The sequence below is a fragment of the Leucopleurus acutus genome, assembly GCF_964270905.1.
Source record: "Leucopleurus acutus genome assembly, chromosome: 11".
Lineage (NCBI taxonomy): Eukaryota > Metazoa > Chordata > Mammalia > Artiodactyla > Delphinidae > Leucopleurus > Leucopleurus acutus.
Genome location: NC_139152.1, coordinates 96,084,009 through 96,110,784, shown reverse-complemented (window position 1 = coordinate 96,110,784; position 26,776 = coordinate 96,084,009). Strand labels below are relative to the sequence as shown.

The 26,776-nt window shown below is 40.2% G+C and overlaps 1 protein-coding gene across 1 annotated transcript in view; it reads right to left on the bottom strand.

The window, feature by feature from the left end:
- Positions 1 to 1,598: 1,598 nt before the first annotated feature.
- Positions 1,599 to 26,776, bottom strand: part of XPNPEP3 (X-prolyl aminopeptidase 3) — a 56,797-nt gene continuing 31,619 nt past the window's right edge. Inside the window, exons 5-10 of the mRNA XM_082849702.1 lie at positions 21,151 to 21,213; positions 20,199 to 20,312; positions 12,891 to 12,976; positions 6,360 to 6,540; positions 5,161 to 5,281; positions 1,599 to 3,468 (exon numbers count right to left, since the gene is read on the bottom strand). Of these exons, the coding sequence (XP_082705828.1) occupies positions 3,302 to 3,468; positions 5,161 to 5,281; positions 6,360 to 6,540; positions 12,891 to 12,976; positions 20,199 to 20,312; positions 21,151 to 21,213 (732 nt within the window). The 3' untranslated portion in view covers positions 1,599 to 3,301. The remainder of the gene's footprint in view (positions 3,469 to 5,160; positions 5,282 to 6,359; positions 6,541 to 12,890; positions 12,977 to 20,198; positions 20,313 to 21,150; positions 21,214 to 26,776) is intronic.

Genomic DNA, 26,776 nt, shown 5'->3' with positions numbered 1-26,776 from the left:
TTGAAGTATATTTGTCCAGGCTTAAAACTTAACCCTATGAGCTTAAGTTTTGGGATACAGATCCCACTTCAGGAAACTAAAATTAAAAACAAACAAACAAAAACCACACAGTAAAAACCTCTTCCAAGCAAGATCCCTTATGCTGCCACCATCCTGGGCCCTCATTTAGTTTCTAACATACAAACACAAATAAGTTACATTATTATTGATCATATGCCAGTTGAGGGATGGTAGACAGAGTCTCACTCAAATCCCAACTCTTGTTTTACTGACAGCAGTTACTGGAAACACTGTGTTACAAAGGACTCTGGGGTCACAGGTGGAACTGGTGGGACAGCCACTATGCTGTACATGTGATGTGACATGGACACAGGACAGGGAGAGGCAGCACTCATGCATCATATTTGCATTCCTTCTATTATTAAGAAAGCTAAGGAGGATGCTGGTTATGTATGTTTTGAAAAACAACAAAGCCCAAGTTTTCTATTTTAATGAGTTACAATGTCTTTATCCGGGGATTTAACTTATTTTATGGATCTTAAACCCAATTAAGATATAATGTCTATAGTAGGAGTTTTCCTTTTCTGACCTTACAAAAATTAATAAAAAAGATAACAATATTTTGAAAGAAGACACACAAAGAGAACTTTAAGTCACCATAAGAAGTACCTTCCTAACTTGGGTATGACTATGGGAAGAGGAGAGTTATTATTCTATTTCTACTGCTGTGTTTCAAATAAAAAACACAGTCCCAGTTTAATTATAGAGAAAAATAACAATTCCTGAAATAAAACCATAAAACTATGCAGCAGAGGCCATCTAAATATACTTTTTTTTTTTTTGCAGTACACAGGCCTCTCACTGTTGTGGCCTCTCCCGTTGTGGAGCACAGGCTCCGGATGCACAGGCTCAGCAGCCATGGCTCACGGGCCCAGCTGCTCTGCCGCATGTGGGATCTTCCCAGACCGGCGCACGAACCTGTGTCCCTTGCATCGGCAGGCGGACTCTCAACCACTGCGCCACCAGGGAAGCCCTAGATATACTTCTTGCCTTTAGATTATTGTTAATATTTTAGCTGTATCTCTTCAATTCAGGGAGAAAAATTTCAGTGTGACATTTGAAGCATTTTTTAAAAATTAAGGTTTTCATTAGGAGAGCTTGGTGTGTATATATGAAGTATTTATTATACTGAAACAAGGAGGGAAATGTGGGGCATGTCTGTGGTAAGGCTAAGAATTAATGAGATTCCGGCACTGTGCACAATTATCTGCTCAACCAATCCTGAACAGATCAGACAGTCCCTAAACTGCTGCTCTGAGATGTACACTGTGTCACTTCTTGAAGGTTCTGATAGTCTGATGCAAATGTTAGCTGCTGTGGTTAATCGGGGACTCAAAGGACAATATGCCTGGGTCAGGGACTATAAATCACCAGAAGAATTCCACAACGGCCGTTCTACGTGTGACTTGCAACACCTGTAGAACTTGCCAGGAGTCCAGCTGGAAGAAGTCTGTTTCATGTCCAAGTAGGCTGCTATTCATAAAAGCCGCCTAAGCTTTTAGCTAGAAAGTTGAAGACTACAGAAAATGATTTATAGGAAGAAAAGGAAATTCCTTATTCCAGGATTGTAAGTGAACAAAGGTAACCCAATTCCAGAAAAAGGTTGTTGAGGCCATACAGGCCAAGGGAGTGAGAAGCCAGAGTTGTGGGTTTCTTTTTAGTCCCCTCTTAGAAAGTAACAAGCACAGGACTGAGAAGTTGGAGAGGGGTGAGGAGGGCAGGTGCAGGGATGATGACTCCAGCTGTGCAGCCATCCATTCCCACAGCTGCTGAGCACAGCCAAGCATTTGCGGGTGAGCACTGTCAGGACACAATTTGTATCACTTTGGTCGCTAACATTATCTTTGTCTCCTGATGAAGTCACTGCCTGTCTGCTCTGGGCTCTGTACCTTGGGTTTTTCTGACAAGATGGGCAAACCTCTAGCACTGCAAGGAGTGTTAATCTCCTAGCCTGTTCTTCCCTAATGCAAATATTTTCTTAAAATTTTTCGAATTTATGTTCTAATAATCAGCATGTTTTATACATCTTGAGCTCATATGCAGGTTTAAAGGAGGTGAACACACTAGTTCTTAAAGCTTTCCCCTATGATAGGAGCTCCCAAATAACCTATCTGCAGCAGTCTAGCCCTGTTCACTTCACAAACTGAGTATTATATAATTGCATCCAACACTGTGTTGAGGGAAACATGAGTCTTTACCATTGTCCTTCCAGTGCTAACGTCCAAGGAAGGAAAGGATCACAGGGTGTTTACAGGTACTGAGCGGGTTGCATATTTTGTTTTTATTGGCACTAGAGGAAATCACAGAATAATAACTGAGGTGTCTCTCTGAATACTGGGTGCCATTCCTCTGACTTTAATAGGGTAAGTAGAGGATCTGCCCTTGGCCAGGGAAGCAGCTTCAAGGGTGTGCTGAGGGTCAATGCATTAAGAATCTATAAAGAAAGCATGGATGTCTGGGAAAGGAATCAACTTTAGACTGAGAACAGACGGATGGCGGTCTGGATCTACAGCAGACACACATACTTTTCTTTCTCTTTCATTTCCTTCCTTATCAAGAATCTAAACACCTTCCAGGTCCCAGGTAACCAAATAGCAAGAAAGGCTAAAAATGTTTTGTTCGATAGCTAGTGTTGTTGGAATCTGGACTGTGGCTGAATGGTGTGACTGTAGGACACCAGTGCCCTGAGGGCTCACATGGCTCCGGTAGATACATGGGCTCCTGGATAGGTAGGCAGGTGTTATGGAAGGTATGTACTGGCCACCCACAATCACTGATGGGTGGTTTTCAGTGTAGGGAAAGACCTTGGTGATTGGCTCAAAATATATAAGCATTACACAAAAATCTTATGATATTAGGTAGATCTCAGGAAAAGTGCAGAGGGGAAGGACCTGGAGAGAAGCAGAGAATTTTCTCCATGTGCTAACCGGGATGCGTGGACATATGTAACCAAGATCTTTCTTTACATCTGAAAACTAAACTTGTCTGAGTCATTAATTCTACAGAATTAATGTTACTAAAGTTGCAGTAACATACAATCCAAAAACTCAATTTCCCAGATTTCTAGCTACATAAAACAAGAAAAGACCACATACACAACTACATACACTCATATAGCTGCTGCACTCCCCAGTGGAACACGTGTATAAATGTCCACACAGAGACCCCCAGAAAGCACACGTGCACAGAGGCCAACGTCCACCCCTTCTGAACCTAAGATGCATGTGGACCACACTGAGGGTCAAGAGGCCCTATTGCATATCTGTTCGATGTCATTCATCTCTTTGGGACAATCTGCAGAAAGGATGAGAGGTGAGTCCTCTGTTACCACTACATCATCCTCAATTCGTACACCAAGACCACGGAACCTCTCAGGGGCATCTATGTCATCCTCCGGAATATAAATACCTGAGAAGTAGAAAAAAGAATCAGAACATTCTATTCATAAATGGCAGTAACTGGATGATTTGGGGTAAGTAAGTTAACCTCTATAAAGTTGGGATCCTAACAGTACCTACCTAATAGAAATGTGGAGATTAAATGAGATAATATATATAAAAATGTCTGGTACATAAATGGTCAGTAAGTGTTGCCTATCATTACTAGAACTATTATTATAGTTATTTTGTATACTAGACTACAAAATCTATACAACTACAATAATGTTGATCATGATTCTGTCACATTCTAATGGCTCAAATGGGCCACTAAAGTTACTTAATTTATGAGTATGTCAATATATGCTGGGACCCAGTAGATTATATAAATGCATTCTTTCTCTGCCTAACAGTTCCGTGGAAAAAGGGCACTTTGCTAAAATAAAGACTTAAGGCATTTTAAAATGTATTTAAAAAACACTTACTTAGATATTATTAGCCTCAACAACCAGAAGCTGCACAAATACTCAAATAAGTCATAAATGTAACTGACGTGTACATGATGTAAAGAGGGAAAAAGGAAGACCTTAATGAACGTTTGAAAAATTCTAAGAAACCAAGGTTCCCTTTCTAATCATGAAGTCAGACAGACACCAGGTCTTTTCATATTAAAGAAACTGTAAACTTCCTTCTCTGTACTCACAGATGCTGTTCTGTGATAAGAAGAAAAAGACCAGCAAAGGAAAATGTAGTCAATGTCTAAGGAAGCGTCAACTAGATTGGACTTAACAGTACGTAAGGTCACAGACAGCAACATATGCCCGGACTTAAAGGGTGGCATAAAAGATGTGTCCCAACTATAACTTACATAATTTAGAGGTGAAAACGCTTGAAATCTAAGATTGAGATCTGCTTTCATGACAGAAGCAGCATCGGTGTTTAAAACTGACTGGTGGGGCTTCCCTGGTGGCGCAGTGGTTGAGAGTCCACCTGCCGATGCACGGGACACGGGTTCGTGCCCCGGTCCGGGAAGATCCCACATGCCACGGAGCGGCTAGGCCCGTGAGCCATGGCCGCTGAGCCTGCGCGGCCGGAGCCTGTGCTCCGCAATGGGAGAGGCCACAACAGTGAGAGGCCCGCGTACCGCAAAAAAAAAAAAAAAAGGAAAAAAAAAACCTGACTGGTAATATCAATCTTACACTCCACCGTGGCCATCACTTTTCTACTGAATCCTGCCCAACATCCAGCATCATTCAAGCTGGAGAACCATTAGACTGCCAGCTCTCTCTGAAGCTTAGAAGAAAGGATCTGGATACTAAAAAGTGGAATAATGCAGGCAGTTCAATGCAGAGGAGCTGCAACTGAGAACATGGGGAGTCTGAGTGTCTCTGCAGAAAAGTGCCAGGGGCTTCACAAGTGTCAGCAGCCCACCAAGATGATGGGAAGGACTAGTACAAACTGGCCCTGGCAAAGGCAGGGTTAAAAAAAGATTTCTTTCTTAATATCTACTGATCGAAAGTATTCCCCATCTGTTGTTTATTGGAGAAGTCAAATTAAACAAATTGTGTGATGTGAAATAAAAAAGCTCAAGAAAAAATCTACTGGAGAGATTCATTTTCCTATCTCTTCTAATTTAATTACATTCGTTCAGGTAAAAATAAAGTGTTCTAACATTAGAATTACATGTCCCAAGGGATCAGAGGTTGCTAGCACCTCCCTTTACCTGGCTCCACTGTGATTACCATACCAGGCTGCAGAGGGAGGGAGCGGGGCATGTCTGGAGTGTCGTGGACATCCATCCCGAGGTAATGGCCAACATGATGTGGGCAGTATTTTCGAGCAGCCTGGAAAAGATATTACCTCAGTGTTATTAGAGCAATGACCCCTTAAGGGGAAAGTTGGGCATATATAACGCCATGAGATATGTGTTAACACTGACCCCTGCCCCCAGTTCTGCCACTTGTTTCACCTATCCTCGGGCTAATGCTTAAGAGACTTGAAAACTGCCACCTCTTGTATGCAATTCTGCCAACAGCATTCTAACTAATCCACATTTCTATTCTTACAATTTAATATACTACACACATGCTAACTGGGGTAAGCCCAGTAATGACTACGGCAAATGAAAATCTCTTTTCTTGGGGGAGGGAAGATAATTGTGTTAGAATAGTTCTCTTTTCAATGTTCGCATGTCCCTCTTAGGAAGGCTACTCTGGAGACTCTAAGTATCTCACAGCAACTTGTGGAGTAGGTATGAAACACCATGTAACACAGTAATTATTAGGCATTTACTAGCTTGGATATTTCTATCCGTTGATTAAAGATTTGTTGGCATGAACAGGAGGAATTTATAGCTTTTTTCCTATTGATAAAAGAAACCCTGGCAGCCTAAACTTGGAGCTAAGAGATGCCTACTGGTCTGTTTCGTTTGACCACCTGGCATGGTCGCATACCATTTAATTTAAAGCTGAGGCTTTAAATTTTTACTGAACACCATCACATTTTGGATGCAGATGAAATTCACTAAACATGGCAACTGAGGATATTGTTAAAAGTCTCAACAATGTTACTGAAGCAAGAAACACCCTCCCCTTCGACCTCTACCTTTTCAAAATCACTACAAAAGAATTAAGAGTTAACCTCTCCTCCGTTTTACGTCCTCTTCCACCCTGTCTGTACCAGACTTCATTTTGTTTTCTGAATTCTGAGCTAGTTACACAGTATGCAATGAACCAGATGTGCTGCCATCTTCTGGTAGAAATAAGCATTGCACCTTTTGCTTTAATCCATGTTCAAAAAAAGTCCCTCTTACTGGTGAAGAATCACCAACACCATTTCTAAATCTAATTAGTTTTACGTAGAATAAAAACTAAGCAGCATGTCAGGTGTTCTTAAGAAATGGGGTCAAAGGAAGTGAAGTACCTTGAAGGCATTATTTTCCTTAATGTTCTTCACGATCCCCAACTCTTTAAGCTTCTGTCCTATCAGTGTTAGCATCATGCTGTAGATGTTATCCAAGCTTGTTCCAGGGGAGCAGAGGGTCAGACAATCTTTCTGGACTTCTAGAACAGCTTCATAGAGTTCTGCCTGAGGTGCCGTGAACCTGGGGACAGGAAAACCCAAGAACTCGAATTTGGAACTCTCTGACATTGTAGGAAGTTTGCTTCTAAGTTTGATTAGAAAAACTCCAAGGCAATGATGATGGGGCACTGTTGATATTTAGTCAGTACCAGTATATCATTAATGACAGGACCTCAATCATGCCTAGATGCTCAACAGGAAGAGCAATAACCCTTAAAGCTGGGGCAGCAACAACAATCTCTCCTTCAAACGGTCAGCTGACAGACACGGGGTGAGGTTAAAAGATGCACCCAGCCATGAATGCAGTCAGAGGGCCAGATCAGGCTTACTCTTGATCCTCTCCATTTTTTTTTAACCATTAAAAAAACACAAACAAAAACCAACCAAACAACAAAAAAAAACAGAGCCTAAGGATCCACTTATAGGCAAAGCAGATGTCATGGGATAAACTAATCAATACTTTGGCTATGGGACTTCCTGGTGGCGCAGTGGTTAAGAATCTGCCTGCCAATGCAGGGGACATGGGTTTGAGCCTGGTCCGCGAAGACCCCACATGCCGCGGAGCAATTAAACCCACATGCCACAACTACTGAGCCTGCACTCTAGAGCCCGCGAGCCACAACGACTGAGTCCGCCTGCCACAGCTACTGAAGCCCATGCACCCAGAGCCTGTGCTCCGTAACAAGAGAAGCCACCGCAAATGAGAAGCCCAAGCACTGCAACGAAAACTAGCTCCCGCTTGCCGCAACTAGAGAAAGCCCGCACACAGCAACCTGAAGACCCAACGCAGCCAAAAATAAAGTAAAATAAATTAATTTATAAAATAAGTAAATAAAATGTATTTGTTTTAAAAAAAATACTTTGGCTACTAATAACTTACTAGTTTCCAGGTGTCCTTAGTATAATAATTTCTTCGTCAGTAATGGGGAAAAATGAGGGAAAAATACCAAGCTCGGGTGGTATATGATATGTGTTTTTAATACATTTAAAAAAAAATTAACTTATTTTTGGCTGCATTGGGTCTTCGTTGCTGCATGCGGGCTTTCTCTAAGTTGCGGCAAATGGGGGCTACTCTTCGCTGTGGTGTGTGGGCTTCTCACTGCGGTGGCTTCTCTTACTGCTGAGCACGGGATCTAGGCGCTTGGGCGCAGTAGTCGTGGCGCACGGGCTTAGTTGCTCTGCGGTATGTGGGATCTTCCCAGACCAGGGCTCGAACCCACGTCCTCTGCACTGGCAGGCAGATTCTTAACCACTGTGCTACCAGGGAAGTCCCTATACATTGTTGATGGAATTGTAAATTAGTACAGCCAGTTAAATCAAAGGCCTTAAAGGTGCTCATAAAATTTAAGTTTGTAATTCTGCTCTAAGAAGCCATCCTGACAAAATATTTGAAATTCAAAAAAAGCTGAATATACAAAAATGTTCACTGTGATTTTAAATATAATTATAATTATAAATGTCCCCTAATAAGAATGGTTAAAGTCAGCAAGGTAATGCTATAATGAAAACCTACACACCCATCTCCCAGGTTCAGCCATTATTAACACTGTTATGTTTGTCACTGATGAGTATAAACAAGCTCCACCCCATCTCAGCATTACTAAACATTTTTTAACAATTCTTTTTCTAATGTAAATTTTATATACACTGAAATGTACAAATCTGAGCTCTACAATTCTGACAAATGGATGTGCTGGTGGTGATGAAGCTGGGGACACTGAACCCCTAAATTCTGCTGAGTCATCTTTGCTAGGAGAAGCAGCCCTTCTACCCCAGTCTGAGGAGGCCAACCCTGTTTTGACTGAGAACCTACAGGTATCTCCCCAGAGGCAGCTGCCTTGGTAGTTGCTTCTAGACCCACAACTAGACGTTACTCCCAGCAGGTCCCAAAAAGTTAGGTACAAAGTGTGACCCATGACGAGATGCACTATAATCCAAAAAGAACTGCACGATTTTTCCTATTTATATAGACAAAAATCTGGGAATATGTATAGAAATGGATGTTCATGTGTGGGCTAATGGTGGAAGGAACATGAAGTTGGATCAGGCTGAATTTATTGATAGGGGTCCACTAAGGAGAGATTCTGGATTCAATGCTGAAGCTTGAGGGCTCAGAAAGGCTCTAACGGTTTATTTGGTTGGTTGGTTGAAACATGGATCAAAAGGTAGCCTGCACTAAATGAATTCAAATACCAGAACTACTTTGCTATGTTGGAGAAAGAAGTCTGCCTCAAGACTGCAACATCAGCTTTTGCTTGAGTTTCCAGCCTGCAGTTCTGCCCTCTGAAATTCAGATATGCCAATCCCCATGACCACATGAGCCAGTTCTTTAAAATCAATCGATCATCAACCAACCTACCTACCTACATATGCATACATACATAATATATCCCACTGGCTGTTTCTCTGGAGAACTGAGATCCAGATCCATATCCCTATGACACAGAACATTGCCATCCCCCTCGTGGAAGTTCCTCATGTCTATTTCTAACCAACACCCCTACCTCGAGAGGGAAACACTGTTCTGATTATTTTCACCTTAGTTTTGCCTATTCTAGCATGTCATATAAATGGAATCAGACAATATGTACTCTTTTGTGTTGAACTTCCTTCATTAAGAATAATGTCCATGGTGTTATTTTGATCAGTAGTTTGTTCCCTGTTTATTGCTGAGTGGTATTCCATTGTATGAATAGTCCACAATTTGTGTATTCATTCTCTTGCTGATGGACATTTAGGTCATTTCCAGTTTTTGGCTACTGTGAATAAAACTGTTATGAATATTCTTGTACAAGTCTTTTTGTTCCTGTTGCACTGCACCACTGCCAACACTTGGTATGGTTGGTCTCTTTAATTTCAACCAGTCTAGTGGATGTGTAGAGGTTTAACATGCATTTTCCTCAATGACTAACGATGAATACACATATTTGTTCACATATTATCTCATTATCCTTTTGATATCTGTAGGATTTATTGTGATATCCTCTTTCCTGATCACACAGCTCCAGCAGATTCATGGGAGTAATGTTCTTTAAGTTCCCACCTAACGATCTGTACCCTTTATAGCTGAAAGTTTCTTTTGCTGCAGATAAAATCTTTGGCTCACACTTTTGTTCTCTGAGCATCTTCAATACGTTACGCTATTTTCTTCTTTCATAAAGCTTGGCTTTTGAAAAGCCTGATAACAGTCTAGTTTCCTTTCCTTCCTTTCCTCTTTTTTCCTAAGTCCCCAAAAGAATTTTTCTTTTCCTTGCAGGTTCAGAATTTTACTAGACTATGTCTTGGTGTTGTTTTTTCCTGGGCTGATATTCTCAGGTACACAGTGTGCTCTTTCTAAGGTAGTTTCAATATTTTTTTTCCAGGAAAATTTTAAATTATAGTTTTTAGTATTTGTTCTGTTCCCTTGCTTTGGTTTTCTTCTTCAGGGCTTCCTTCATGTGTATGTTCTAACTCTTTGCCTATTTTTAAAATTTTCGGCTGTGTTGGGTCTTTGTTGCTGCACACGGGCTTTCTCTAGTTTCAACAAGTGGGGGCTACTCTTCGTTGCGGTGCGTGGGCTTCTCATTTGTGGTGGCTTCTCTTGTTGCAGAGCACGGTCTCTAGGTGTGTGGGCTGCAGTAGTTGTGGCACTCAGGCTCAGTAGTGTGGCTCGTGGGCTTTAGAGAACAGGCTTAGTAGCTGTGGTGCATGGGCTTGGTTGCTCTGCGGCATGTGGGATCTTCCCGGACCAGGGCTCGAACCCGTGTCCCCTGCATTGGCAGGCAGATTCTTTTTTTTTTTTTATTGGTTTGATTTCTTTTTTTAAAATAAATTTATTTATTTATTTTTGGCTGTGTTGGGTCTTCGTTGCTGCACATGGGCTTTCTCTAGTTGCGGGGAGCTGGGGCTACTCTTCTTTGCGGTGCACGGGCTTCTCATTGTGGTGGCTCCTCTTGTTGCGGAGCACGGGCCCTAGAGCGCAGGCTCGGTAGTTGGGGCACACGGGCTTCGTTGCTCCGTGGCATGTGGGATCTTCCCGGACCAGGGCTCAAACCCATGTCCCCTGCATTGGCAGGCATTCTTAACCACTGTGCCACCAGGGAAGCCCAGCAGGCAGATTCTTAACCACTGTGCCACCAGGGAAGCTCCTGAAATGATTTAAAATTTATTTCTAATTCTTTTCTGACTTTGTCACTTCATTACCAAGATTTTCTAATTCTGATATATGTTGTTTTTTCATGTTTTGAATGATTTGCTTTAAAAATTTTTAGCTTGTTTTAAAACAAAAGGGCATTGTTTTGATCTATTTTGTAGTCATGTCTTTCTGGCATGCTTTCATTTCTGTAGGGATGTTATTCTGCTCCTTATTCTCCTTTTGCTTTTAATAACTTTTTATGAGATTTAACCTAGAAGCTTTTTTTTTTTTTTTGGCCGTGTTGGGCAGCATGCAGGTCTTAGTTCCCTGACAAGGGATCAAACCTGCGGCCCCTACAGTGGAAGCATGGAGTCTTAACCACTGGACCTCCAGGGAAGTCCCCTAGATGCTTTTTTAATTGCTTATTTTATATGAAATTAATTTCCTGTACTTTTAGAATAAGGCAGGATTTATAAAAGATTTAACTTCAGAGTGTAATCTTCTGTTGTTTTGGTGTAATGGTAAAAAACAAGGCAGCTTGTTTCAGATCTTTCCTTAGTTCTCCCTCACTTTGGTTTTATTTATTTATTTGCTGCACTGCATGGCCCTTGGGATCTTTTCCCCCCGACCAGGGATTGAACCCGGGCCAAGGCAGTGTAAGTGCCAAATCCTAACTACTGGACCGCCAAGGGATTCCCTTTCCCCCCTCTTTGATTTGGATCATCTCATTCTTTCCTCTCTTTAGTTCCTAACCTGCTCAATTTCTGTTCTACTTCTAGCAGTTTACCTTAAGTGTGAGCCCCTGTCTTAGAAGGGAGCCCAGCACCTTCAGACTTTCTTGGGCCACTGGATTGGCAAATCCTTCCCGTTTTCAGCTTCTGTTCTGAAATTGGCTCATTATCCTGACTGTGAATAGCTGTTGGTTATTTTGGGGTTCTCCTGTTTTCAGGTCTGTCAGTTAGCCTCCCCCACCATTGCTGCTTCCTTCTCCTTCCACACAGATACTGATACCACCCAGGTCTTGTGGCTGTACATAGTATGTTCATAACTGTTCGTATTTTGAGATTTTAAGGATACCCCATTACCTGGTGTTTGGGATACCAGTCACTACCTAGTTGTTCTATTCTTATTTGAAAATTTGGAAAGACTGAAAAACTATTATTTGCTGTCATCTCTCCAGAATCCCTGAATCTTTTTATAGTTTTTGGTTTCTTACTGACATTCTCTATCTGTTCACACATTACACTTACATCTTCCTTTAACTCCTTGAGCACAGCTATTGTTAGCTGCCTTAAATTCCTCATCTGCTAATTGTAACATTAGGGTTAGTTAGGATCTGTTTTTATTGACTATAATTTTATTGATTATGGGTCACATTTTCCTGATTCTTATGTCTAGTGATTTTTTAAAATGAACAGAAGTTATGAATGATACAATGTAGAGATTCTAAAATTCTGTTATGTTCTTCTGAAGAGTGATTTTGTTAACTTGGCTGGATTCAAACTGCAAGCTCTGCTCTTAGTGGGAAGTAACTAAAGTCTCTGCTCAGTCCATTCAAATTCTGGCTGCCAGTATTTTGCTGAGCCTCCTGGGATCTCACCCTAGAATATAATGTAGTGATCAGCCAAGGATTTTGGAATATTTTATATGCAAATTTTGGACCTCACCCTTTTTTGCAGTACCCTCTCTTTCAGGATTTCCCATCTTTCTGGTTCCTTGCTAGTATCTAATTCTGTCCTCTGACACCTTAGGCCAACTAGGCTGTGGCTTCTTGCTGCCCAAGCTGTGTGAATTGGGGAGTTCCCTCAAGCAAAATACTCTAACCACTTAGAGCTAACCCATTATAGCTCTTCTTTCAAGGACAGACTTATGCTGCTATTTCTACAGGCTTTTAGGAAGCTTTCTAGTGCCTTTAAATACTTGTTTTTAATATTTTGTCCAGATTCTATAATTGTTATCGGAGGGTTAATCTGGCCAAACTATTCTACCATAACCTAAATATTATCTTTGTACTCAGAAAATAAAAACTTAAATTTGTTTTCAAAAAATGTGTGTGCACACATGTTAACTAGGTGTTTTTAGGTGCCTGATCCTTGATATGATAAATAAAAAACAGTCTTAGAAAATAATCAGGAGCTTTGTAAAGGCAGTTAATGTGTGCTAGAGGGAACCTGTATATTTCTTTAGTTCTTTATTCCAAATATACCCATATTCTAACTCATACTCCTAAGAAGCAGTGGGATCTTTGGAAGCCCTACCTGCCATTGACAGGCCAGGTACGAGTGATGTCACTCACATAGCAAGAAGACTCACAACCTCCATCCAGCAGCACCATTTCCCCATCCTGGAACAAAAGTAAGACAGGTAGAAGTAGGTGACTTAATGACTGTCAGTTCTTTCTTCTTCTAATTTAAACTCTTCATGCCTTTCATTTTATAAAAAACAAAACAAAACAAAAACTCTACTTTAAAGGAGACTCATCTTCTCTGGTTCCTTCTCACAAGAAATAGTGTCTAAGTTTTTCATATGAATTCACACTGGCTCAAGAAAGATGGCACTGTAGAGTGGTTAAGTGCATTGGCTCTGGAACCAGAGTGCTGGAGTTTGAATTACTAGGTGTAAGCATTAGCATTTATGATTTATTAACATCATAAATATTACCATTATCACTATTAATTTAAAAAATCCTATATAGGTTGTTATCCAGGGCCTTTATTCAAATATAATTACCCGTAACCATTTAACTTTAGAATATCACTTTCCCTTCTGCTCTCCATCAAAATACATGTGGGGGGAAAACAAACAAACAAACAAACCCCAAACAAAAACCAAACCAAAAAAACCAAAAAACTTTGGGTACATCTCTCTTTTACTACTTGTCATGTTATACTGAAATTTTCTATTTATGCCCTTGAAGACAGGCCATATCTTACTCATATCTAAATAAGCACAGAACTTGGCACACAGTAGAATAATGGTCAAATAATTACATATATAATAATGGCAAGAAGAATGAATGTGGTTTTTGTTTCTGGAAACATGACAGAATAAATTTTAGGTAACAACTAGATCCTGGACAAAAATATATTTTATGAAATGCTGACATTACATCATATAAGATACATCTTAAAGACTTTTTTTCTTGAATAAAAACAACCCAGAGGGGCTTCCCTGGTGGTGCAGTGGTTGAGAGTCCGCCTGCCGATGCAGGGGACACGGGTTCGTGCCCCGGTCCGGGAAGATCCCACATGCCATGGAGCGGCTGGGCCCGTGAGCCATGGCCGCTGAGCCTGCGCGTCCGGAGCCTGTGCTCCGCAATGGGAGAGGCCACAACAGTGAGAGGCCCGCATAACGCAAAAAAAAAAAAAAAAAAATCAACCCAGAACTGAAACTAGAGCTGAGTAGTGATAAGGTAAGTGTTACAGTATATAGGAAAGAAGAAGTTGCAAAGTGAGGAAGATGAAGTGGAGATTCCTGCATTAACCCAGGACACTCACAGGGGATAATAGGGCCCCAGGTCATTAGGACCCACTTCACTCTGGCAAAAGCATATGCAAATAACATTTAGAGGAAATAGCGCCCAAATTTGGGATTGCATAATTTCCCAAAAATAACAAGCAAATATGAGCTCACAACCAAAGGCTGTCAAGCACACGAGGCAGTAGGCCACTGTGAGTGAGAGTCAGCAGGAACAACAAATACCAAATTTAGATCTTCCAGAATTCCACACAATGGAGTTATGAGATACAGAATTGCTATTATGAAATGTTTAAAGGGATAAAAAATGGAATCACAAAGGATAACAAGCAACAAGAGACAACTGAGAATAACTGTGGATTTGAAGGGAATCAAATGGAAATAAAAACAACTGCTGAAATAAAATACTCAGTGTATGGCTGAAGTAGCAGGTTAGACAAATGAAGAGAAAATTTAGTTTCCTGGAAGACAGACCTACGAAAATCCCCTAGAGTATGACACAGACAGACAAGGCAAATGTAAACATGAAAGAAACATTAGCTATTGAAAACAGAAAAGAGGTTTAACATACATCTAACTGAAGACCTTGAAGGAGTGAACAGAGAGAATGTAGGAGAGATGATATCTGGAGAAATAATGTCTGAGAATTTCCTAGAACTGATGAAGACATGAATCTACAGATTCAGGAAGCAGAGGTATCATAATGAGGACATGTAAAAATAAATTTGTATTTAGATATATAATAAAACTGAGAAATACCAAAGAAAAAGATATCTTAATGCAGCAAAAGCAAAAAGAAATCTCATAAAGGAATGATAATTATTATACTTTAAAATCAGCAACACTGAAAGTCAGAAGAAAGGAGTATAGTCTATTAAAATTGATGACTGAAAATAACTGTCAATCTAGGATGGTTTTCCTCAGCACAGCCATCTTTCAAGAATGAGAATGAAATAAAGATGTTTTGGTTAAACAAAAGTAGAAAAAGTTTATCAGCTACACACCTTCATCTAAAGGATGTTCTTCAGGTAGAAGGAAGGTGATCCCAGAAAGGCCATCTAAGATGCAAGAAGGAAAGATCAACATGCAGGTAAATCTAAACAAACTCTGTTAGAAGGGGGCTCTGCTTTGACCTATTCCTGACAGCTAGATGTAGCCGTGGTGAGCTCAGAGGCAGAACCACAGGGCAGCCTGCTGTCTCTGACTAGATCTCCACCAGATGCCTACCAGCCGGTCCATGACAGAGTCCTTCCAGATGCCCCAGCAGACCTCTGCATTTCTCACGGCTTCTTGATGACCCTGCCTGCTAAGTTGAAAAGTTTCAGATAACTGAAGCCAGACTATGACCTAGAAGTTTTTGACTATTTTCTCTTATTTCTTATTTAGGTCACTTTATCCAATAATGGCAATATGTCTCTCTCCCTGTAAAGCTAGATTTGTGCTTATTCTCCAGTTTTTCAAGGATGAATACTATATTTAGGAATAGGTACACTGGTGGTAAAACTATGAAGAAAAACAAAAAAAAAAATGGTTAAAACAAAAGTCAAGATGGTAGGAGACAGAAAGGGAGATGTGCTTGAGATCGCCCAAGGGACTACTAAGGTATAAGCAATGATCTTCTTATCCTTGATGGTGAATACATGGTTGTTCATTTTATCATTATTATTTTAAACAGTATATTATATTTATTGTTTATAATATATGATAAATTTGTATTTAGAAATATAATAAAACTGAGAAATACCAAAGAAAAAGAAATCTTAATGCAGCAAAAGCAAAAAGAAACAGTGGAATATAATGAAAAAAACACATGGAATATAATGAAAGTGAAATATTAATCCTTAAATAATTATAATTAGAAAAGAAGAAAGGATGAATATTAATGAATTTAAGGAATTCCCTGGTGGTCCAGTGGTTAGGATCCGGCGCTTTCACTGCAGGGGGCCCGAGTTTGATCCCTGGTCCAGGAACTAAGATCCTGTAAGCCATGTGGCATGGCCAGAAAAAAGAGTTTAGCATCTAATTTAAGAAGTTTAGGGCTTCCCTGGTGGTGCAGTGGTTGAGAGTCCGCCTGCGGATGCAGGGGACACGGGTTCGTGCCCCCGTCCGGGAAGATCCCACATGCCGCGGAGCGGCTGGGCCATGGGCCATGGCTGCTGAGCCTGCGTGTCTGGAGCCTGTGCTCCATAACGGGAGAGGCCACAACAGCGAGAGGCCCGTGTACCACAAAAAAAAAAAAAAAAAAAAAAAGCTTAAAAAAAGAACAAGAGAATAAACACAAAGAGTAGAAGAGTGAAATTAACAAAGGCCAGGGCACAGTGTGATGAGATAATAAACAAAGACAAAATAGCATTAATGATGTGCAAAGTTTTTTTTTTTTTTTTAGTATTTTTATTTATTTATTTTAAAAGTTATTATTTATTTAATTTTTGGCTGTGTTGGGTCTTAGTTGCGGTACGCAGGATCTTCACTGAGGCATGCAGGAGAGAAGATGGTTTTAAAAGACTAATAAAAACGCACAAACCTCTGCTGAGATTTCTTTGCACAGATCTTAAGTATACAGAATTAAGTCTGTTTTGTCAAATGTATACACCCATGTAACCACACCCTCATGGCCTTACCCAGTCAACACCCCATCAGAAGCAACCACTGATCTGATTTCTAATCACCATAGATTAGTTTTGCTTATTTCAGAACTTCAAATAAATAGAATCATATAGTTTGCAATTTTCTTGTGTCTGGCTTATTTATTCAGTGTAATGCTTTTGGGATCATTCATGCTGTTGGCAGTGCTGTAGTTTGCTCCTTTTTATCTCAAGGATATATCACATGGTAATTTCCATATCTAATATCCTGGTTATGGACCCCTGGACTATTATGAGTACACTTGCTATCAACATTCTTGTACAAGGCATTTTTTGGACATATGTTTTCATTTTTCTTGGAAAAATACCTAAAAAGAAACTGCTGGTTCACAGAGAATATGTATGTTTACTTTTAAAGAAACTGTCTATTAAGATTTATTAGAAAAGGGACTTCCCTGGTGGTGCAGTGGTTAAGAATCTGCCTGCCAATGCAGGGGACACAGGTTCGAGCCCTGGTCCGGGAAGATCCCACAGGCTGTGGTGCAACTAAGCCTGCGAGCCACAACTACTGAGCCTGTGCTCTAGAGCCCACAAGCCACAACTACTGAGCCCTTGTGCCACAACTACTGAAGCCTGCATGCCTAGAGCCTGTGCTCCACAACAAGAGAAGCCACCGCAATGAGAAGCATGTGTATCACAATGAAGAGTAACCCCTGCTCGCCACAACTAGAGAAAGCCCACACACAGCAGCAAGGACCCAATGCAGCCAAAAATAAATAAATAAACAAACAAACAAATAAAGATATCAAGAATGTAAAAAGGTACATAAAGGGAAAACAAAACAAAAGAAAAAAAGAATGTAAAAGGGTACATTACTACAAACACAAAAGATTAAAATGTAAGATAATACTACAATTTTAAAAACTTAGACAAAATGGTACAAAAATATAATCTACCAAACTGTCTCTGGAAGAATGGAAATATAAACTGATAAAAACACTTCGGAAATGTCTGGCATTTTCTATGAAAGTTGCAAATATGCATATCCTATGACCCAGCAATTCCATTATTAGGTGTCTCTGAGGCAACCTTGATAACTTACATACCATGAATAATGTACAAGAATGTTCACAGAACATTGTTCATAATGGTAAAAACCTGGAGAATATATAAATATCCATCTATGGATATTTATCACATTAAGAAATTCAAACTGAGAAAATTTTATAATATTTATTCATTTAAAAATAACAATAAACCCACTAATTACATGCTAAAATAACATTTTTAATGAAAATAACTATTTTTCTAAATAAAAATATTTAGTTAGAAAAGTGGCATTGTTTTACATTTTTGCAAATCTCTGTCTAGCATAGACAAAGAGAAGACAGCTGGAGTCTCATATTTGCTTCTACATTCAAGTTGGTGTGATATTGCATGTCATAAGGCCTCTGGGATACTTCACAGTACAGTTGAGAGAAAATAAGAGTGAAAAAGAGCACATAATATAATGTCTTAGCATTCTTATAAAAATATATTTAACTTCACAGACCATACTCTACCTGCTATTCTACACTCTAGCAATTACAATGAACAAACTACAGCGGCATACAACAATATACTGCTGTACAAAAGAAGACACAGACATAATATTTCAAATACATAAAGTTCAAACATGACCAAAACCAAATTATATAAACTACTTTATTAATTGTAAAATAAAAAGAAAAGCAAAGACATGATTACCATCAAAATTGGGAGAGTGTTACCCTATCAGGGAGAGAGGGAGTTATCACAGGGAGGGAAGGACCACATGGTGGAAAAGCTTCTTGGGGGTGGGGGGGTCACAGTAATGTCCTATTTCAGGGGTTAAGTGTTTCCTGTAAAGGGCTAGACAATATTTATTTTGTGGACCGTACTGCCTCTGGTGCAACTACTCAACTCTGCCATGGGGTGGGGGTGGGGGAGTGGAAACCACTGTGTTCCAATAAAGTTTTATTTAAAAAACAAAGTGGCAGGCTGGATTTCACCCAGAGGGCTGTAGCTTGCCTACATGTTTTATTTCTTGACCTGGGTAACGGTCACATGGGTGTTAACTTTATAATTACCCATTAAACTATTCTTTTATGGTTTAAGTACTTTTCCAGTAGTTACATTTCACAATAAGAAATGTAAAATAAATAAATAAATAAAAAGAAAAAGAAAAATAAAAAGCCTCAGTATATTAAAGAAATTGAATCATAGTTAAAAATCCCACAAAAGATATCTGGCCCAAATAATTCCACAGGAGAGTCCTACCCATCAAGAAACATTAATTCAAACCATTTTACAATATTAAAAAATAAACTATTCATTTTATGAGTTTAGTTTGACCTTGAAATGAAAACCATAAAGTCAGTATGAGAAAAATTATAAGACAATCTCATTCATGTACACAAATCAGAATATCCTAAACAACACATTAGCAAGTTGAAAGCAGTAATGCCAAAGATAAGAAAAGATGCTTAACTTCACTGGTAATTGAGGTAATGGAAATGAAGACCACAATGAGATACTGTTTTATTCCAACTAAAATGGCAAAAATTAAGAAGTCTGATAATATCAGGGGATGGAAAGGATGTGGTCAACAGAATTATACACTGCTGGTAGGAGTGTAAACAGATACAAATACCTGAGAAAAAATTTGTATTATCTTGTCATACTTGAGGTTAAAAGAAAAGTTTGAGTCCCCAAAACTACATATAGCAATATATGATTTTTATATATTTCATAAACAAGCAGAACTAATTAAATTGTTTGGGGAATCATGTCTGTGATAAAACTATTGAAAAAATCAAGAGAATGACAAACAAAATTTAGGATACTGGTTAGTGACCTTTGGGAGGGAGGCAGTAGGGTGCCAGAGCATAAGGGTACGCACGCAGATGTAACATATTGATAATGTTCTGGCTCTTGAGTTGACTCGTTGGTTCATGGGTATTCATTAAAAAAAATTATATTGTATAATTTATGTTTGCTATATTTATTTTTTGAATTTACTGTAAATTAAAGTAGATAATTAAAAATAGACTTAATAAAGGAATACACAATTCTTTACTTGTATAGTCACTTGGGGAGAAAACCATAAAAAATAAGTTCCCTCACAGCTAACAAGATAGTCGTAAAACCTGTCTCCTCCCAAAATATGCTTGGCCCACTGTTGCCACAAGTCCTTAGCAAAGGAGCTTTATCAAGTGAAATGAGCAGAGGCTTTAGACTAGAATAGTTGGCTCTGCACTAACGAGTTACCTAATTTTTTAGTTTATTTTCCTCATCTATTAAACAGGCATGTTAATAATTGTTCCTATCTCACAGTGCTAATGTGCAGATCAAATGAGATCATGTCTGTAAGGGATTTATATATAGCAGTTAGTTTGTGAAAGCTGAAGGTTAGGGGACCATGAGGTTAGAGTTTACTAAGGCATCTGGACCCAGAGGAAGCAGCACTGAAGGGGGTCTGTGTACCTTGATGCGTTGATTGTTCTTCACATAGTGCAGAGTGTTTGACCGATTACCTCCAGCCACCACAGGTGGGTAGGCTAAGATGTCTGCACCACGGGCCCGGCATTCAAATTCAAACTGCAAAACAAGAGCAAAGTACGACTGAAAGTCTGACTGAGATTTCCTCAGGGCAGCCCCAGCACAGGCTCTCTTCAACAGCCCAAACCTCCATTTCAAGTACTTATCTTAACAATGGAAAACTATTCGTCACATCTTTTTAACCAAACTATTATGCTGTAACTTCAGGCCATTTCTTTTATGCTCACCCCAATACTGTTATTCAACTCTATTATTAAATCTGTTCTTTTCTCCTGAGTGCTCTAAATTTCCTGTGATTTTCAAACTGTTAAGTCCAGAAGAGAACATGGAAAGCCTATGATTGGGCTGAGTACAGAGAAACGGTCAGATACTTTACATGTTACTATTTGTTTTTTCTTATTTAGATCAACATTGAAATATGGCTTGCATTTTCAACAACAGCTCTAAATTACCAATTTCAACCTTTCAAATAGCTACCGACCTACATGCTCTGGAAGTGTGAAAAAGGATGCTAGGGAAATGGTAAATTCTACTAATTTCATTATATCCTAGGATGGAGCTGGAGACTGGTTCATATCTGCTACTATCTGCAACACCACCTCAGATTCTTTGCCTTTACATTAGTTAAACAGTATTATTCTTAACTCACACTTGCAAAAGTCTTTCCTTCTTTACCTGTTCTACTTCGCAATTTTCTCCATCTAACTGTAGCTCTACATATTTTAGACTCATCTAATAAATTACCACTGACATTTAAGAACCAAATCCTCTCCACTGATATCTTGCTCACGTCCATGAAAGCCAACTGGATGCCATATGCAAATCAATGAAATTACATTTGCGTCCAACAAAACTTTTCCAGCCATTTAATGCTCACCTTAGCATAAAGAAAGCCTTCCTCTACAGGGGCTTTACTGGCAAACATGGTCTCTATGAAAGCCTGCAAAAAGAATGAAGAATGAAAAGAACATAGTCTCATTTTAACTACGCTGCTTATTCAAATGTTCAAAATACTGGCGGTCAAACGAAAAGCACACTTCTCCCCAACTTTGTCAACCTGAAGTTATGGCTTTGTGGGCATCATAATACAGATTTCCAAAGGGGGAAATATTGCTTTCAGTAATAGCTGACTGATGACAGACTTAGTGGAAGGGCACCCAACCTACCCACTTAGAATATACATTGTATATTAGAATAAGCTACATGGAAACACATTTGACATTTACATTACAAAATGCTTCTACAGCCCTGGAATGTATGAAGTTGTGGATTGACTGGTCCAGTCTACAGCAAGGTTTCCCAACCCTGGCACCATCAGCATTTTGGGCTAGATTATTCTTTGTTTGAGGGCTGTCCTGTTCAATGTAGGATGACAGTAGCATTTCCCAACTGTGATAATCAGATGTTGCCAAATGTCCCCTGGGGGACACAGAACTGCCCTCAGTTGAGAACCACCGGCCTATACTACCAATGTAAGTACTGTAATTCTCTATGTGTCATGTTTTCTACCTTTATAAACATATATGTTTATAATTCACCACTGTACCTTGTTCCAGAAAGGCTTCTGATTAGATTACATGGATACATAAAATACAAGACAGCATGAATTCATGGTAGAGTTAAAAAAAAGGCAGGTTTGAGAGGAATGATGCTAAACAAAACCAAACCAAAAAGAGGCATACCATAATGACCTTCACAACTACTATGGCTAATATGGACAGGCCACAAATTAATCTCTGAGTTTTCTAGCAGTCAATGTGAAAAGGGAAACTCTGTCGGCTATATAATTTCCAGTGTCTGTGGGATAAAAACAAACCAGTTGCACAAGAATATGATTATATGATACTACAACTAGAAAGGAATTTCTCTCAAGTTGTTAAATGAAGTAATGAATTGAGGAAGAAATGTTTTTAATACCACTTTTTTTTTTTTTTTTTTGCTGTACGCGGGCCTCTCACTGTTGTGGCCCTCTCACTGTTGTGGCCTCTCCCGTTGCGGAGCATAGGCTCCGGACGCGCAGGCCCAGCGCTCCGCGGCATGTGGGATCTTCCCGGACCAGAGCACGAACCCATGTCCCCTGCATCGGCAGGCGGACTCTCAACCACTGCGCCACTAGGGAAGCCCAATAACACTTCTTAATACAAGGTAACATCATCATAAAGCCCAAGAGAGGAAAAGCAACTGGGATGTAATGGGAATATCTGCATGGCCTGCTGCCTTTTCTCATTCTCATCTTTCTTCAGATGTCTCATCCTCAGAGAGGCCTTTCCTGACCACCCTATATCTAAATTAGCATTTTCCATCACACTTTATCCCCCTCCATTGCTTCATTTTTCCTCACAGTATTTAATTCCAGCTGACTATATATCATGTATTTGTTTACTGTCTCTCCTCAGTAATGTATGTGGACTGAGGATAGGGACACAGGGACAGTCTGTTTCGCTCACCACTGTATCCTTAGAACCTAAAGCAGTGCCTGCCACCACAGGAGGTACTTAAAATAAATATCTGCTGAATGAATTAGCAATTAAAATTAGTTAGGGACTAATTAGGTGGTCCAGTGGCTAGGACTCCGAGTTTCCACTGCAGGGGGCACGGGTTCAATCCCTGGTTGGAGACAGGGGAACTAAGATCCCATCCCGCAAGCAATGAGGCGTGGCCAAAAGGAAAGAAAATTAAAAAACACGACAGAAAAAAGGAAAAGTGTGGTAGCTCTACTGAGGCTCATACACTTCTTAGAAAAATATTTATTATTTTATTTATTTATTTTGGCTGCGCCAGGTCTTAGTTGTGGCACGTGGGATCTTTGTTGAGGCATGCATGCAGGATCTAGTTCCCCGACCAGGGATCCAACCCGGGCCCCCTGCAGTGGGAACACGGAGTCTTACTCACTGGACCCACCAGGGAAGTCTTGAGGCTCATAAACTTAAAAGAGGGATTTGTCTTTTTGTTTATTTCCTTTCAAACTGTTAATGAATAGTACAGAGAATTTTTGAAGTCATGGCCCTTTTACACTGCTATGCAGACTAAACAAGATAGAAAACTTCCTTTTGCTTCATAGGTGGTCAAATGCCTGATTTTGCTTTACTTCTTTTTGTAATCAATGTGCTTCCTATGAATCCATTTCTTCACAGATGATTCCAGGTATATATGGTACGTGCTTCATGGCACCTATCCTCACTATGTGTGTGATACCTTTTCTGTAAAGACCAAGGGGCAAACCTTAAGACTGCCACTTATTAGGTTGTCTTGTCACAATGTAGCCCACACTCCCAACTAACACTTAACTCTCTTACCTCACTAGGTGCTATTTATTTTTTTTTAAACTTTGTTTTATTTATGTATTTACTATTTTTAAAAATTTTATTTATTTTCTGGTTGCGCTGGGTCTTTGTTGCTGCGCGCGGGCTTTCTCTAGTTGCGGCGAGCGGGGGTTACGCTTCATTGTGGTGTGTGGGCTTCTCATTGCGGTGGCTTCTCTTGTTGCGGAGTACGGGCTCTAGGTGTGCAGCCTCCAGTAGTTGCAGCGTGTGGGCTCAGTAGTTGTGGCTCATGGGCTTTAGAGCACAGGCTCAGTAGTTGTGGCGCATGGGCTTAGTTGCTCCGTGCATGTGGGATCTTCCCAGACCAGGGATCAAACCCGTGTCCCCTGCGGTGGCAGGCGGATTCCTAACCACTGCGCCACCAGGGAAGTCCCACTAGGTGCTATTTAAATGTTTGTGTTCTGACTCTTTAAAAATGTAAAATGGGTTTTCTTTGCATTTCACCCTGTGCATCTCATAATCAGAGTACATCATGAATGGATACTGTATAGTTTATGGAGAAGGGAGAGTGGAGAGAAAAAGCATTTCACGAATGATTTCATAAAGGTTTTGTGTGTGTGTCCCCATATGGGTGAGGTTAGAATAAGGAAACTGTGCCATTTGGAAAGGAGGGGAAGGGCACTCAGGGCAGAGGGATGACACAGGACTGTGGCCCATCTCAGAGTTCAGGATGGCCAGCACATATGCTGGAACACATATGTCAGCACATATGTCAAGCACATATGGAGGAACAAGAAGAGATGAAGCTGGAAGGGTAGGTAGGAGGGGCCATACCATGAAAGGCCTTGCATGAGCATGTTGAAATGTAATCCTGAAAACAACAAGGAGCCACCCAGTTGTTTAAGTAGGAGAGGGACATCAGATTTATAAAGCTCACTCTGCCATGGTAGAGTTATACTCAGGCAATAATGGAAGCAAATAGACAGCAAAGGGATAGTAGGTGTCCCACTGTGCTAGGCATAGGTCAAAATAACACAGCTTGGTATTAAAACCCAGGTCTGTTCTCTACTACACTATTCTGCCTCCCTAGGAGGGCACTTGTGGAGTAGTTAATTAGATATAAGGGTTGGGGAGAAGCAATTATCTGGATAATTTCCATATTTCTATCTATGGTTGTTGGGTAAACACTGATATTATTAACCATGAGAAAGAATACAGGAGGAGAGTCAGGTTTGGTGGAGGGAGAGCACAAGTTTAGATACTTACAGGAAATTCAGGGAGAGATGTCCAGGAGGGAGGATATGCGTTCAGCCACAGGAGAGATCAGACCTGGAGAAAGTCTGATTCCCACCCCACTTTTCCTTCTGCCCAAATATTCTAGCAATTCTCTGTCTGTAAACATTACTTAACTCTAATGGCAAGGTCCTTTACTTATTTTAAACCAAATCAGAGTGCCACACAGTCCAACTGATTAGTATCACATAGGCACAAATTATATTTGGCTTGCCCCCCAAAAGAAGGGAAATTTTTGTTTGGGCTAAGCCACAGAAATATAGCATAACTATTCTTTTTTGTTGTTTGGGGGTTTTTGTTTTTGCTTTTCTTACCATAACTTTTCTTAAGGAAACTATTTTGTCCAAATATCCAAAAATCTTACAGAAACATTCTAGATTACAATTGGGAATACTGAGGGAATAAAAATCACTGACAGCTAGAAATTGTTTATTAAGAAAAATAAGGCCAGGACTTCCCTGGTGGCACAGTGGTTAAGAATCCACCTGCCAATGCAGGGGACACGGGTTCGATCCCTGGTCCGGGAAGATCCCACATGTCACGGAGCATCTAAGCCCATGCACCATGACTACTGAGCCTGCGCTCTAGAGCCCACGAGCCACAACTACTGAAGTCCATGCGCCTAGAGCCCGTGCTCCGCAACAAGAGAAGCCACCGCAATGAGAAGCCTGCGCGCCGCAATGAAGAGTAGCCCCTGCTCGCCGCAACTAGAGAAAGCCCGCAGGCAGCAACGAAGACCCAATGAGCCAAAAATTAAATAAATAAATAAATAAAATTTAAAAAATCCTCTTTGGATTTCTTAAAAAAAAAAAAGAAAGAAAGAAAAATAAGGCCAAATTCCATCTCCCTGTCTGTTGTCATTACTGAATTGGTAGATAAAGGGAATACCACAGACTTAATACTTCTAAATTGTAGGACAATACTTAAAATAGTCTCTCAGGATAACTATGTGAGGACAAGTGACAGAAGTGTGGGTCAGAATACTCCTAGGTAGATTTAAAACTGATTTTACACCTTATTCAAAGACATCTGATCATTGGACTGATATCAATTCCTCTGGAGCCCTTAACATTATCCCACAGATCTAGTCTTAGTTCTTCTTCCTTATTTTAAAAATCAGTGATTGCAGGAAGACAAAGACATAACGCTCATCACATTTATAATTAGCTATAAGTAGTCTTTGCTGGTCTGGTTGTGGCAAGAGCACTGGACACTGTACTTGAAGGACACTGACAAACTACAGCTCAGAGGAGGGATACCAAAATAAGGGAAAATATAACAAATGAGGAATAGTTAAGGAAAACAAGTCTTCACTTTGGAAAGACTAAGGTAGAACACAGGAAAGCAGCCTTCAAATATCTGTGTGCTGTTCTGCTGTGAGGTTAATTCCAGCAGGTCTGGAATTAGCCTGAGCTGTTTTGCTAAAGTTCCCACTCGGCACTGATCCTGGTCAAAGTCTGAAATATGCTGGTTAACAGCGTTGAGAAGAGTTTCCAAGCACTTTGTTATCAGCTTGTCAGTACTGATAACAGTGAGATTAATGGTTTGTCCCTGGGACCTCTGAAGGGCTATGCTGCTTCATAGCAGGAATATGCTAATGTGACCAAAACCCAAAAATCCCTAGCTGAGATTCCATCTGGGGCTCCCTGGTTCCAAGGTGTTCTGTGCATGCATCTGTGGTTCCTGAGCCAGAGAAAATGTACCATGCCCGGTCCTAAGGGAGGACAACAGAAGTCTGCACCCAGCTTCTCTGGACCTGGCTGTGAGACAGCCATTGGGTGTGACAGATATTCTTACATTAATGCTGTTGCTATACTGTACCCTTCTTCTGTACTAACTGTAGACTTGTAAGCACTGTCACTGAGTCTTCTTTAACAACTGACCTGTTTAACTGCCATAGTTAGTACAGTTGGCATCTAATTCATTCATTCATTTTTTAAACCTGAG